Raw genomic sequence first — 10,988 nt, forward strand, 5'->3', positions numbered from 1 at the left:
AAACAGTGAGATTTGAAGGGAAAATAAAGTGGAATCAAGATGGGAGGAGAAGAAAAGGGAAGGAATCACCATTTCCCTCCACCAGGCAGTGGAGGGAAACCAAATCCTAAATAGTCAGGCTGGGCAGAAAATGACTCTTGAAGCAGGCAGAGCCAGAACAAGGAAAGAGGCAATCTTCCAAATACATTTGGGCTATTTGTGATGTATCTGTGTGGTATCAGGTGACTTCCAAAGCAAAGAGCTCACTTCTGTAGCAAAGTGATGGCACTAAGAAATCAGGAAAAGTGACATTCCAAGATACCTTGCTTTCTTGCAAGAAACCAGTTAGGTTGATTTCTCCTCATGTAACTTTTATCACCTTAGATAACCTCACCATGAGAACCCTGTCCTCCCTTCCCAATCTAGAAAACAATAAACAGCACTCACTGCTGCCACAAAAACAAACAAAAATTTATATATATATATATAAATTACACCACATAGTCATGGTACAAACCAGCTCCTGAATTGAGAAAGGGAACAAAGAAAAACACAACAGCATTGTTACTTACATTCTTGTATTGCTGGTCTTGTTGATAATCACAGATTTTCCAGTCTGATCCACATTGTGATCCATTCCAAAGTAAGCTGCCACTCTGTGCACTAGCATCCTCTGATAGGACGACATCTGAGGGAACTTTTTATAGTGATTACTATAAACAAAAGAAATTAATAGCATTGATAATTAAATTTCCCTCTAAGCCATAATTAAATGAAAACAGCAATACATTTGACAATTCAGTGGACAAAAATCTCACTGAAGACTTCTCTGTGATGCATTTACATATAAATGTTTGCTACAGAAAGTCTGAAAGAAAAAAAAAAGGAATTAATTCTAGAATTTCTAATAAGTACATTTCCATGTGCAACCCTGGGACAAACAAAGCTCACGCTTCACGGTGCCTAGTCAGAGTTCTGAGTGCTGGGAGGAACTCATCCCCCAATCCCCCACACACACTCACGCTCCCTGCGCAACCAATCCTACAGATTTGCTGAGACACTGGCAACAGCTTTCTGCCTTTCTCCCAAAGGTCAGATGCAGGGCAATTCTGGAAAGATCTAGTTTAGTAAACACCCCTTTTTCCCTCTATTACTGACAAAATGGTTATTTCCTGTCAGCATAATTCTTTCCTCTGCTGCTATTCTGACTCTCTAATTTTAAAGCTGCAGGACTATTTTATTATAAAGACCACACAGTAGCAAGAATCCCTCCACCTAAGCTCAGTTTTATTTTCCAATGCATTAGAATAACACAGCACAAAGGAAAAGCCATGAGATAACATATTTGATTATCCTCCACACTCAACGCTTTAATTACATTTTTGGATCTAAATGAGCAGAGCCAGTGCAATTACAACACAATGAAAAGCAAAAGGTTTTCATTTATATCTACTTTATTTCAAGCAGTTCCACACGTGGCAGGAGACAGAAGCCTGCTCCTGCAGCGTGCCAGTCACAGCCCTCAGGAGCACTGCGGTCCATACGAGCGCGTCCCTCGCACAACGCACGCTGCGGCACGCGCACGGGACTTAACAAACCAAGCGTGCAACTCAACTTACTTGTTGTCACTAATAAAATCAATAATTTCCTGTTCCATTTTCAAGAGGATCATTCTGTCCCTGTCAAAAAGAAATGCAAGGATTTGCACCATCAACTACGAGCAGACATTTCGGAGGAAAATATTCATATAACGGTGTTAGCAAGGCTATTTTGCAAGTGTTGTCAGTCATCTTGATTATAAATCAAACCTGCTTTTTTTTTACCCTGGATCATCTGCAAACGACTAAAGCCTGCTTTTCTGCACATTGACTGACATACAGATTTCACTCTTCTGTGAGCTCAGCTATGGTTTGAGAGTGCTTTCAGCCACAGGCTGCAATCAATGCATTGCACAGAAAGACTCTCACTGCTATGGATAGCTTTGGTCTTTTTTCAACCTTTTTTGATAGAAAATGAGATTTCCACCTAAGCCAGATCTTTTACAAGAAGAGCTGCTAACAACAGAAATTTTAAACATTTTTCCTGAGACATACTGGAATTCCAGAAGGCATTGATTTGCTGCAAAAAAGCTGGACACATCCAATCTAGTTAGAGAGCACAATGAAGAACATCACGTTTGAGCTCCGGTTCCCAGGAGGCAATGCCACAGTATTTCTCAGGCAAAATGCTCTGGTTTTCACTGGAAGGTCTCAGATGTTCCTTTTCCCTCCCCTCCCTTGTCAAAAACGTTCAAAACGTCCCCAGCATATTTCCACACATTTCTGTGCTGGAGAGAGTTCCATCATTCCTTAGTTCTTTTGAACTTTCTCATTTTGCACAGATAAAGCTATTGAAGGGCCTTCCATCATCTGTGCAAGAAGTTAGGCAAGCTGTTAGGTACCCAGTTATTCCCAGTTCTCCTGGGAATAATTGCAGAATTACATGGCACCTATTTAACACATCCAGCTGAAATGAACATTGAAAATCACAATGTATAACAATGTTACAAATCTTTCCTTGGACGTTCAGAGGCGACTTTAACAATGAGATGGGCTTGTAGCTCCAAATGAAAACTATGGGAATACTGAGAGCAAAATTTGGCACCAAGCACAGGATTTTAACTGTGTGCAGCATTGCTAGAAGAAAGCTACTTTACATTCATATACAAATCTCCAACCACAATAGTTATAATGTATTATTGCAATCACCACTTAGAGCTGTATAAAAGAAGGAGAAAGACCAGATGTTACTGAAAATGAAATTAAGCAATAGGTGATGACTTTTTATACCATTGTTCTCAGTTAACAGCCTACCTCCTTTACATTTTCCCTCAAAACCATCTCCAGAACAAATAAAACACAGTGTATAGCTATGAGAAGTCAAAGACTGCCAGCTACAATTTCAGGAATGTCAGCTCTAATGCATGAAATACCTACCTGGGGTTATTCTTTAATGTGTTAATGAGAAACTCATGCAAATCTATGCCTGTTGAGTCTGTATACTCTTGACTGCAATCTGAAAAATAAAAACAAACAACCTCCACTCATTTATTTCATTTCAACAGTTCCAATTAACTATGCTATAAATCAAAATCCATTTTCCAGAAACAATCTGAAAGAATATGCTCTGAAACAAAAGTAATTTGGAGTTTATCAAAGAAAGATATACATTCTCAAGCACCAGGTGGATATTCACTGTTCCTCTGTACAACTCCAAGGAGAACACGGCATCAATTACATCAATGACCAGAAATTGCTGGTCATTTAATAACACAGAAAACTTTCAATGCCATTTAAGATCTTGCCAAGTTCTTCCTTTAAACAACTAAAAAAACATTTTAAAATGAGGAAAGAAAAGTTTTATTCATCAACGTCTCTTTGCGTCACTTAATAAATGCTGTACACTCAGCAAATGAGGAATCATGCCAGTGGGAACTCTATTTGCATTAAAAGCCTGAAATCCAATGACACCTGGGAGTAGGCAGGTAATAGGGATGCGTGACAGTAGTTAGAATTAATTTTTCAGCATTATCTCCTGACTCAAATGTACACACACATCCTCAAGTTGGCATTGAAGCCAAATGACAATTCACACTGGCTGTAGATCCACACCCAGGTAGGCAATGATTATTTTTGGGAGATTACAGTGCAACTTTATACCATGGAGTAATAAAAGGATTTTAAAAAGCAATGCCAAATTTAGCTAAAATGTCTTTCCTGAAGAAGTCTAGGTAGGTGATAATAGAAGATGGCAATGCAGGTTAAATGTCATGGATGAATTTCCTTACACCATTTAAGATAAATTCTCCAGGAGAGACAAACAATAATGAAGAGGATTACCCTCTACTGCCTACACTGCACAAGTTACATGCCAATATATTATCATTAATCTAGATAAAAGAGTATTAATGTCTTATGCACTATATACACTTATCATGCAATCACAGATATATTTATATACTTAAGTGTTCATACCAACACAGTTAAGCATTCAAAAGATTGATTTTACATTAGAAAATAAATAAAATCCAACCTGATATTTGTTTGAAAAACATTCTTACACATATACACTTTAGGTTCTGAATTTTCTCAGTGTGTGAAAACACTTTTACTGTGTACATACACACAAATAATGTACAATTGCAAAAATGTACAATCCTTTCTACAGTGGTAATTAGAATAATTCAAATATTTTTAAGTTCACCTTTTGATAACATTCTGATCTTGCTTTTTTCACTGTTTTTATCTTTATTTTTATCCTTCTCTTTTTCTTTCTCGGAGTCATCTTTACTAGATTTATCTTCTTCTTGCAAGCTAGGAAAACTTGAAAGCTGCAGTTGGATTGATTCCTGTTGGGGAAAAAAGATAGATAAATTATGGGCAAGATCCAGTATGCTTCCCATGGCTTCCAACCTGCAGATATCAGCATTAAACTATGTGTAGCTAGAAAAGTTGAAGCCAGATACATTTCTTTCCTATTTGAAACATGGCACTTTTTAGCCAGGTGAATGATGATATCTTAGAGGCCAAATTCTAGTGGTAAGTAGGCACTACTTCTCTAATATTTTGAATATTAGAAAATTTAGGCTACTTCTATTAAGGGGGACTATATTATTCTAAACTTCAGTAGCTCTCCCTTATGACTTTTCATTTCATATGGCTTTTCTTAATTATATCATTTAATACTACATATGTTCTGTGATGATCAATGGCTAGATATCTGAAAAAGAAAACTTTTTTCCTTTCACTAGAAAGTCTGCAGGTTGATATGAATTGTTTTGTACACATAAGTGCAGTATCAGGTAGATGGAGTTTTTTGGCTCTAATAGTAAAAGAGTGCCACCAAATTCCATACTCCATTGTATACAAGAGGGCTTGCTAACTTATCAGGTAATTCATATTTAAATACATATGCAGATGTGTCTTCTGCAGAAGGGGGGAAATGTGCCCTGTGATTTTTCAAGGACATTTTAGTAAGTGAACTTCTCTAAAGCATCACAAGTCCAGTATTTCAGAGACTATGAGTTCCTTTGAAACATGCTTCAGCTTTAAAAAGTTATTTTTTAAGCAGTTTGAGAAATCAAGCTGGTTTGCTTTTTCTAATTTCTTTAAAGAACTTGCTTTCCCCTGCTCACAACATTACTTTATACTGGTTTTGTTTCAACAAAATCCAAATTGTTTTTTTTTTAAGTTACCATGGCATAATTTATGTATTTCAAGAAGTCCTATTCTGGTTGGACAAAATTGAAGGAAGCATACTTCTGTATTTTATTATTTTTAAGAAAAAAAGCCACCCCAGAAAACTATATGCTTTAAGTAGTGTAAAAAAGCAAATTTGAAGAAAGCTGTCATAAAACTCCCTGGTAAAAGAGTTTTCTTTAATAGAAGAAAATCATGTGTGCTTGATAATTTTTTTGACATCATGTTAATGAAAACCTAATTCACCAATACTTGAGATTTTCAGATTTTCTTGAATGCTAGTGAATTCCCTTCCTTCACTATTTTTCTAAGAATACTAGCATACCAAAAGATCAATAGAAAACTTTAAAGTAAGGGGTGTGCTTTTAAGGAACCATTATGAATTCAAAAGATGTTTCCAGTAATTATTACAAATTTTACATTTCTGAATTCTTTAAAGAACTATGAATCAGCCATCACAAGACAAGACAAGATCCTAACAAAACAAGGCATGAGCATAAACATGCCACAGTTAAGACAGAAATTGGTAACTTCTCAGTTTAATCATTACTGACTATTTGTGAAATTTGAATGTGGCACAAAAGACTTGAGATGAAAAGCATTGTAAAAGAGCAACAAAGACCTGGACCCAAAATTTAACCTGACCTACCACCCCTACTTCTGTTTAGTCATGGCTGACAGTCTTACACAAAATCTGAGCCTACAGAGGCAGAGTGGGAATTCCTGGTCATTTGAGATAAGCATATGTTGAGAAATGTTTTCTCAATTGCTCAGTTGTGCTCAGAGAACTAATGCTGTGCCTGCTTTCTTTCACTTCAAATGGCAGTTTGATTTCTCATTCAAACAAACTTTGGATCAACTATTTCCAAATAACCCCAAAGGATAAACTTGATTGCCTGCCCTGCCCAGAGCAGAGTGACTGTGGTGCTATCTTTTCAACAGGAGAAAAATGTAACTGGCCATGTTGTTCCCAGGATATTAATCCTAAACTTCACAGTGGTTCTTCAAAATGCACTGATGAAAATGACAGACTTTACAGAAAAGCACATATATGAACATACAGTAAATACTATTTTACATGTAACATAATACTGATTGATCTGCACTAGAAAAAACACACAAAAGGGCTGTAGAGTCGTGAAAGCAAGCTACTATGTATTTTCTCAGATTTTTATTGATTTTTCTCAATAATAAAATACAATGTTAATAAATACATTGATACAAGTATAGTGAACAACAAAATAGATTTTCAAATTGCAATAATAATACACTTCTTGGTCTATAGTATAACATTAAAGGCAACATTTCTTTTAAGTAAGGACATAGTGAACCATTGGATAAGCACTCAAGATCAAGTAATACAGGTAAACAAGTTTTTTCCCTATACAGGAAAATGAAGGCAAGTATTCAAATATAAGTACAAACATCAAGTCTGCAGTACAATCCATACTCAGTAGTTCTGGCAAAGTACCGTACATTCTCTGATAATTAATTCCCTGTGGTTTATAAACCATTAAGATAAAATAAAAATTAATTTAAAAAAATCCAAACCAAAAATAAGCTACTTCTCCTGTAAAGTGAAAGCAAAACAATTTGGTTGGCACAAAACTTCCTGTATCCTTCAGCCAGCCCGGGGAGGAGCCTGCAGGTCCAGCTTTCCATGGCAAAGTTGAGCCACATTCATTAGTAAAAGGTCAGCAAAATGTAATTCCTATCAAATTAATGACATCAAGCCAATTGCTTCCTTAGAAAACACGATGGGGTCAAGGAAGACATTTCATCTCTCATAAATATTTTAAGATGGTCAAAGAAATCCTTGCTGAGGCTGGTGAGTCAGGTAAGACCAAAGGCTGTGTGAAACAGGAACCCCCCCTCTGCCTGGTGTAAGGATAGGGATTTAGCCTCAACACCTGCCAGTCTCTCTCTAGTTTAGTACAGGTCCTGTGCAGTACATTGTAAACTACCAGCAATGCTTAATACAATCTCTTTATACTGTTCTCCTTCTCGTTCTCCATTAAACAATAGAAAATACAAACAAAATTGGAACAAAAGCCACGCATTTTGAGTAATGCAAGTCAAGCAAAAAGCGTCTACCTACAACAGAACAACTGATAAAATAACCTGCCCATCTACTGCATAAGCATCATTGTAGAGCAGAAGAACATGCAAATGTCCTGCTGCTAAACAACTTGGTTTTTGGTCTTTCAATAAAATTAAAAAAATAGAAAAACCTCTCCTTACTCATGAGCTAAGAGGAGAGACAGATTTTTTTCATTTCAAGTCAATAGAGGAAACAGTGAGAAAGTACACTTAAATGTCATTTTTATTTTTGTGCTAAGCTCACAAGAAGCCACTTACTCAAGCTCTCTCGATGGCTGATTTCAGTTGCACATAAACATCTCATAAATTATAGGCAGTGTTCATCATATTTTGGGTTTTAGTTAGCTGGGTTTTTTTAAGCCTTGCTCTTACTAGGCAAGCAAAGAGGAGTAATTGAGGCTTAACTTTTGCTTTTTGGTGTACATTCTGGAGTTAGACTGCAAAGATTGTCATCAGTGTTATTGTCTGAGGTGAGGAGTGCAGAGGACAGAACTCTACCAGCTGCTGGGAATACAACACCACCCATACAGATAAACTCAAATACACGCTTTTTGATATAGTTTAATTTACACCAAGAGTTTAAAAAATGAATGCCACTCAGTAGGAGGCATCCTTGGCTCTACCAAGGTATTTTAGAGAATGAAGGATCTTTGAATTTTATGTGAAGGGGGACACTAATATGAACTGAAGTCTTAGAGGAACCACAAATCAGAGCATATTCAAAACTGTATTTGGTGCAGCCTCGAAAGAGATAGCCTTAGAGAAAAGAACATATTAATATTCTTTTTGATTGTTACTATTTATTTAAATTTTAAAATCTGAATTCTTTTGAATTCTTTTCCATTTGCTGAAATTTTCAGGGGGTCTGGAAAAAAAAGCAAACAACACCCTGTGATATAGTATAAAACTAGTATTTCAAATTAAAGTTCACGCTAAACCAATAAGAACCATAAAAAACACGTTCATTGTTGGATGTAATTTTTTCCCCCAAGAAAGACACTGTTAAACGCCCAATTAGGTAACACACAATCATGCAACTGGAGATGGAAGTCAACCATGCAGCTAACAGCAATGATTGCAAGGGTACCTGGTTGTCATGAAGATTTTCTGCTCCCGGGCGAGGGGTTGACTCTTCGCACACAGCAAGACTCCGCACGAGTTTTCCCTTAGCTCCTGACTGAATGAGAGAGAAAGAGAACAAAACAGAAAACACTACTACTGACCCCAAGTCACATCAGCTGTTCCCAAATATCCCAGATAACTATTACCTACCCAGTCTAAAAAAATGCATATGCCTGGATACGACGTGGATAAAAAAGAATTCTAAGCAGCAAGACATTTGCCACACAGGGAAGGTGGTGGGCTTCTTTTTGCTTTTATCATTTCAGCCACAGTTCACTCACTACCACCAAAAATTGTAACAGCAAAGAACACATAGTCCAATACCGAAAGCAATTTAACATAAACTCAAGGGCTCCTTTTGTCATTTGGTTTGGGGTTTTTTTGTTTGTTCTGGGAGTCCCTACCCTTCTTCAAGTACTATATATCCAAGAAATATGGACAGTAAAATATGTGTGTATTACAGATCTGCACTTGAAAAACTAAAAGAAGGTTTTTAGGGTTTTATTTTTTCTAGAAGCTCCTTTGCACACCTGCCCCCACCCATTCCCCCCTTAGGGAGCTAGTCAATCTCTGTTTCTTTAAGTCAAGATTATTCCATTAAAATAAAATTCCAACAGAAACATTAATTACTAAAGCAAAAGGGGCGGACGTTTTCCTTTTCCAGTGGTGCATAGAAGCACACATGCTGTCTAACACAAGGACACAGCAAGCCCAGCAGCATAAAATTATGATGGATAAAGGGAAGCTTGACACATTATATCTGGAGGCAGTTCTTTGCCTTTGTGTAAAAGGATACAGGTAGGGGGCAAGAAAAAACCTGCAACACTAACAAAAAGCTCAACCAGACAAGTGACGGAAGAAAGCAATTTTGATTGTAGAAAGACATTTAACTGAAATTCTTCATCCCACTGTGGCATGCAACTCCAAACAGAGATGGACCCTTACCTTGGATCTCTTTTTCTGATTTGCTCCTCGTTTCTGGGTATAGCAAAAAAAGAGAAGCAGTTATCACTTCAGTGGACAGTGGGCATGATGAAAACATTACCAATAAACAGACTAAATCACTTCTATCTGATGTTTTAAATCAGTTGCTGACCGCAAAAGCAACTTCCCCAAACCCAGTTTAGAAACCAGGGAAAACCAAGAATCATCTCTGTTCATTTTCATTCGTTTTACAAACAGGTAAATCACTAAACAAGAGAAAACACTACACAGTGCTCTGTAATTTTGCATATAATAAAAATGTAAGAAAAGGTATACTTAAGTTAATGCTCCCCCTCTCCAAATTCCTCTTAAATTGTGGTCTCCCCCTTTATTTTTTTATTCGATTGAGCAAAAAGGATTAAAAACCCCTCATCCGATAAAGTCGTCTTATCAAATTACCTTCTTAGGCTTTGCATTACAACTTTTTGTTGGCAGTAACACCTACAAACCAAACCACACATTAAGTAATTATTCATTAGTATTACCTGTAAATTCATGAGATCAAGGTAGTTTTCTAAATCCCCAAAGAGGGAAAACAGTCAAATGTCTCACCAAGCTTTAAAACAGATGTCTAGAAATTAACTTCTCAGAAAAAGTAATAGCATGGACAGCAGCCTAAAGAGCTTGAAAGGTATAACAAATAACAGCATTTATTTTATAGTGAAATAAAAGAACATAAAATAAATGAATAAATTAAAAATTTAAAAAGGAAAAAATAGAAATAGTCTCAAAATCATAAGAAAAATAGGGGAAGTGTGGGCAATGAAAGAATTCACAGAAATGGAAAAGCAATGGTAACACATTGATATTTAACACGCCCATTCACTATTCCTGTCTTACCTGCAGCTCTGCCTTGGAATCACTGAGCTTCTCCTCCTCTATTTCTGAACTTTCAGATTTATTGAGAACACAGTTGTCCGGGTTGGCTTCAGAGATGGCAGTCTCCTGCTCTTTTGCAGCTTCTTCTGCTGTCTCTTGGTTCAATTTACCTTGCTCAGACATTCTTCCAGACAGAAATTAAAATAACAAGATTTGGTGACCTGAAAGGTCAAGATACCACAACACAAACACACACACAAAAAAATTTGGGGTGAAATTTATCTTTTTCTTTTAATTCCTAATTTCAGTTCCTTTGATAAACAAACCAAAATGTGCAGCTCAGAAGTGGAAAACTATGTACGTCCCAGCTGAAGAGATGCACTGAATCAACAACACTGGTTAACAGAATTGTGTCAGGTTAAGCAAGCAGATATGAACAGTCTTTGTGGATAGCAAATTTAAGGTAATGTTCTGTGACTCCCCAGCCCAGCCCCAGGACTTCCAAGGTTCAGGCAGGGACAGTGAAGGATTCTCTACTACAAAGCTCAATGGTACCAGGCAAAAAGGATCCATTCTAGGTCTGTGGCATCTCGATGCTCCCCTCCTCTTATATTTTTTTTATATTTTATTTAGTCAAGCAAACAGAAATAAAAACCAAGCATGGGCAACAACCCTGTTTTTAGTATTCAGCCATGGGTTTTATGCATAGCAGAAGCCACAGTGCTCACTACCACTATAAATATATAT

At 36.8% G+C, this 10,988-nt stretch overlaps 1 protein-coding gene across 18 annotated transcripts in view; it reads right to left on the bottom strand.

Annotated features, from left to right (window-relative positions):
• The window catches only part of ARPP21 (cAMP regulated phosphoprotein 21), a 145,775-nt gene that overhangs the window by 92,524 nt on the left and 42,263 nt on the right, over positions 1 to 10,988 (bottom strand). For 11 of the 18 annotated variants that reach the window (XM_058819961.1, XM_058820079.1, XM_058820045.1 and 8 more), the window contains 8 exons: positions 10,263 to 10,462; positions 9,822 to 9,863; positions 9,384 to 9,416; positions 8,404 to 8,493; positions 4,222 to 4,366; positions 2,955 to 3,033; positions 1,599 to 1,658; positions 552 to 692 (listed from right to left, as the gene is read on the bottom strand). In XM_058819961.1, the coding sequence (XP_058675944.1) occupies positions 552 to 692; positions 1,599 to 1,658; positions 2,955 to 3,033; positions 4,222 to 4,366; positions 8,404 to 8,493; positions 9,384 to 9,416; positions 9,822 to 9,863; positions 10,263 to 10,424 (752 nt within the window). In that variant the 5' untranslated portion in view covers positions 10,425 to 10,462. The remainder of the gene's footprint in view (positions 1 to 551; positions 693 to 1,598; positions 1,659 to 2,954; positions 3,034 to 4,221; positions 4,367 to 8,403; positions 8,494 to 9,383; positions 9,417 to 9,821; positions 9,864 to 10,262; positions 10,463 to 10,988) is intronic. The other 7 variants (XM_058820062.1, XM_058820053.1, XM_058820030.1 and 4 more) reach the window with 3 other exon arrangements.

Source organism: Ammospiza caudacuta, chromosome 1, assembly GCF_027887145.1.
Source record: "Ammospiza caudacuta isolate bAmmCau1 chromosome 1, bAmmCau1.pri, whole genome shotgun sequence".
Classification (NCBI taxonomy): domain Eukaryota; kingdom Metazoa; phylum Chordata; class Aves; order Passeriformes; family Passerellidae; genus Ammospiza; species Ammospiza caudacuta.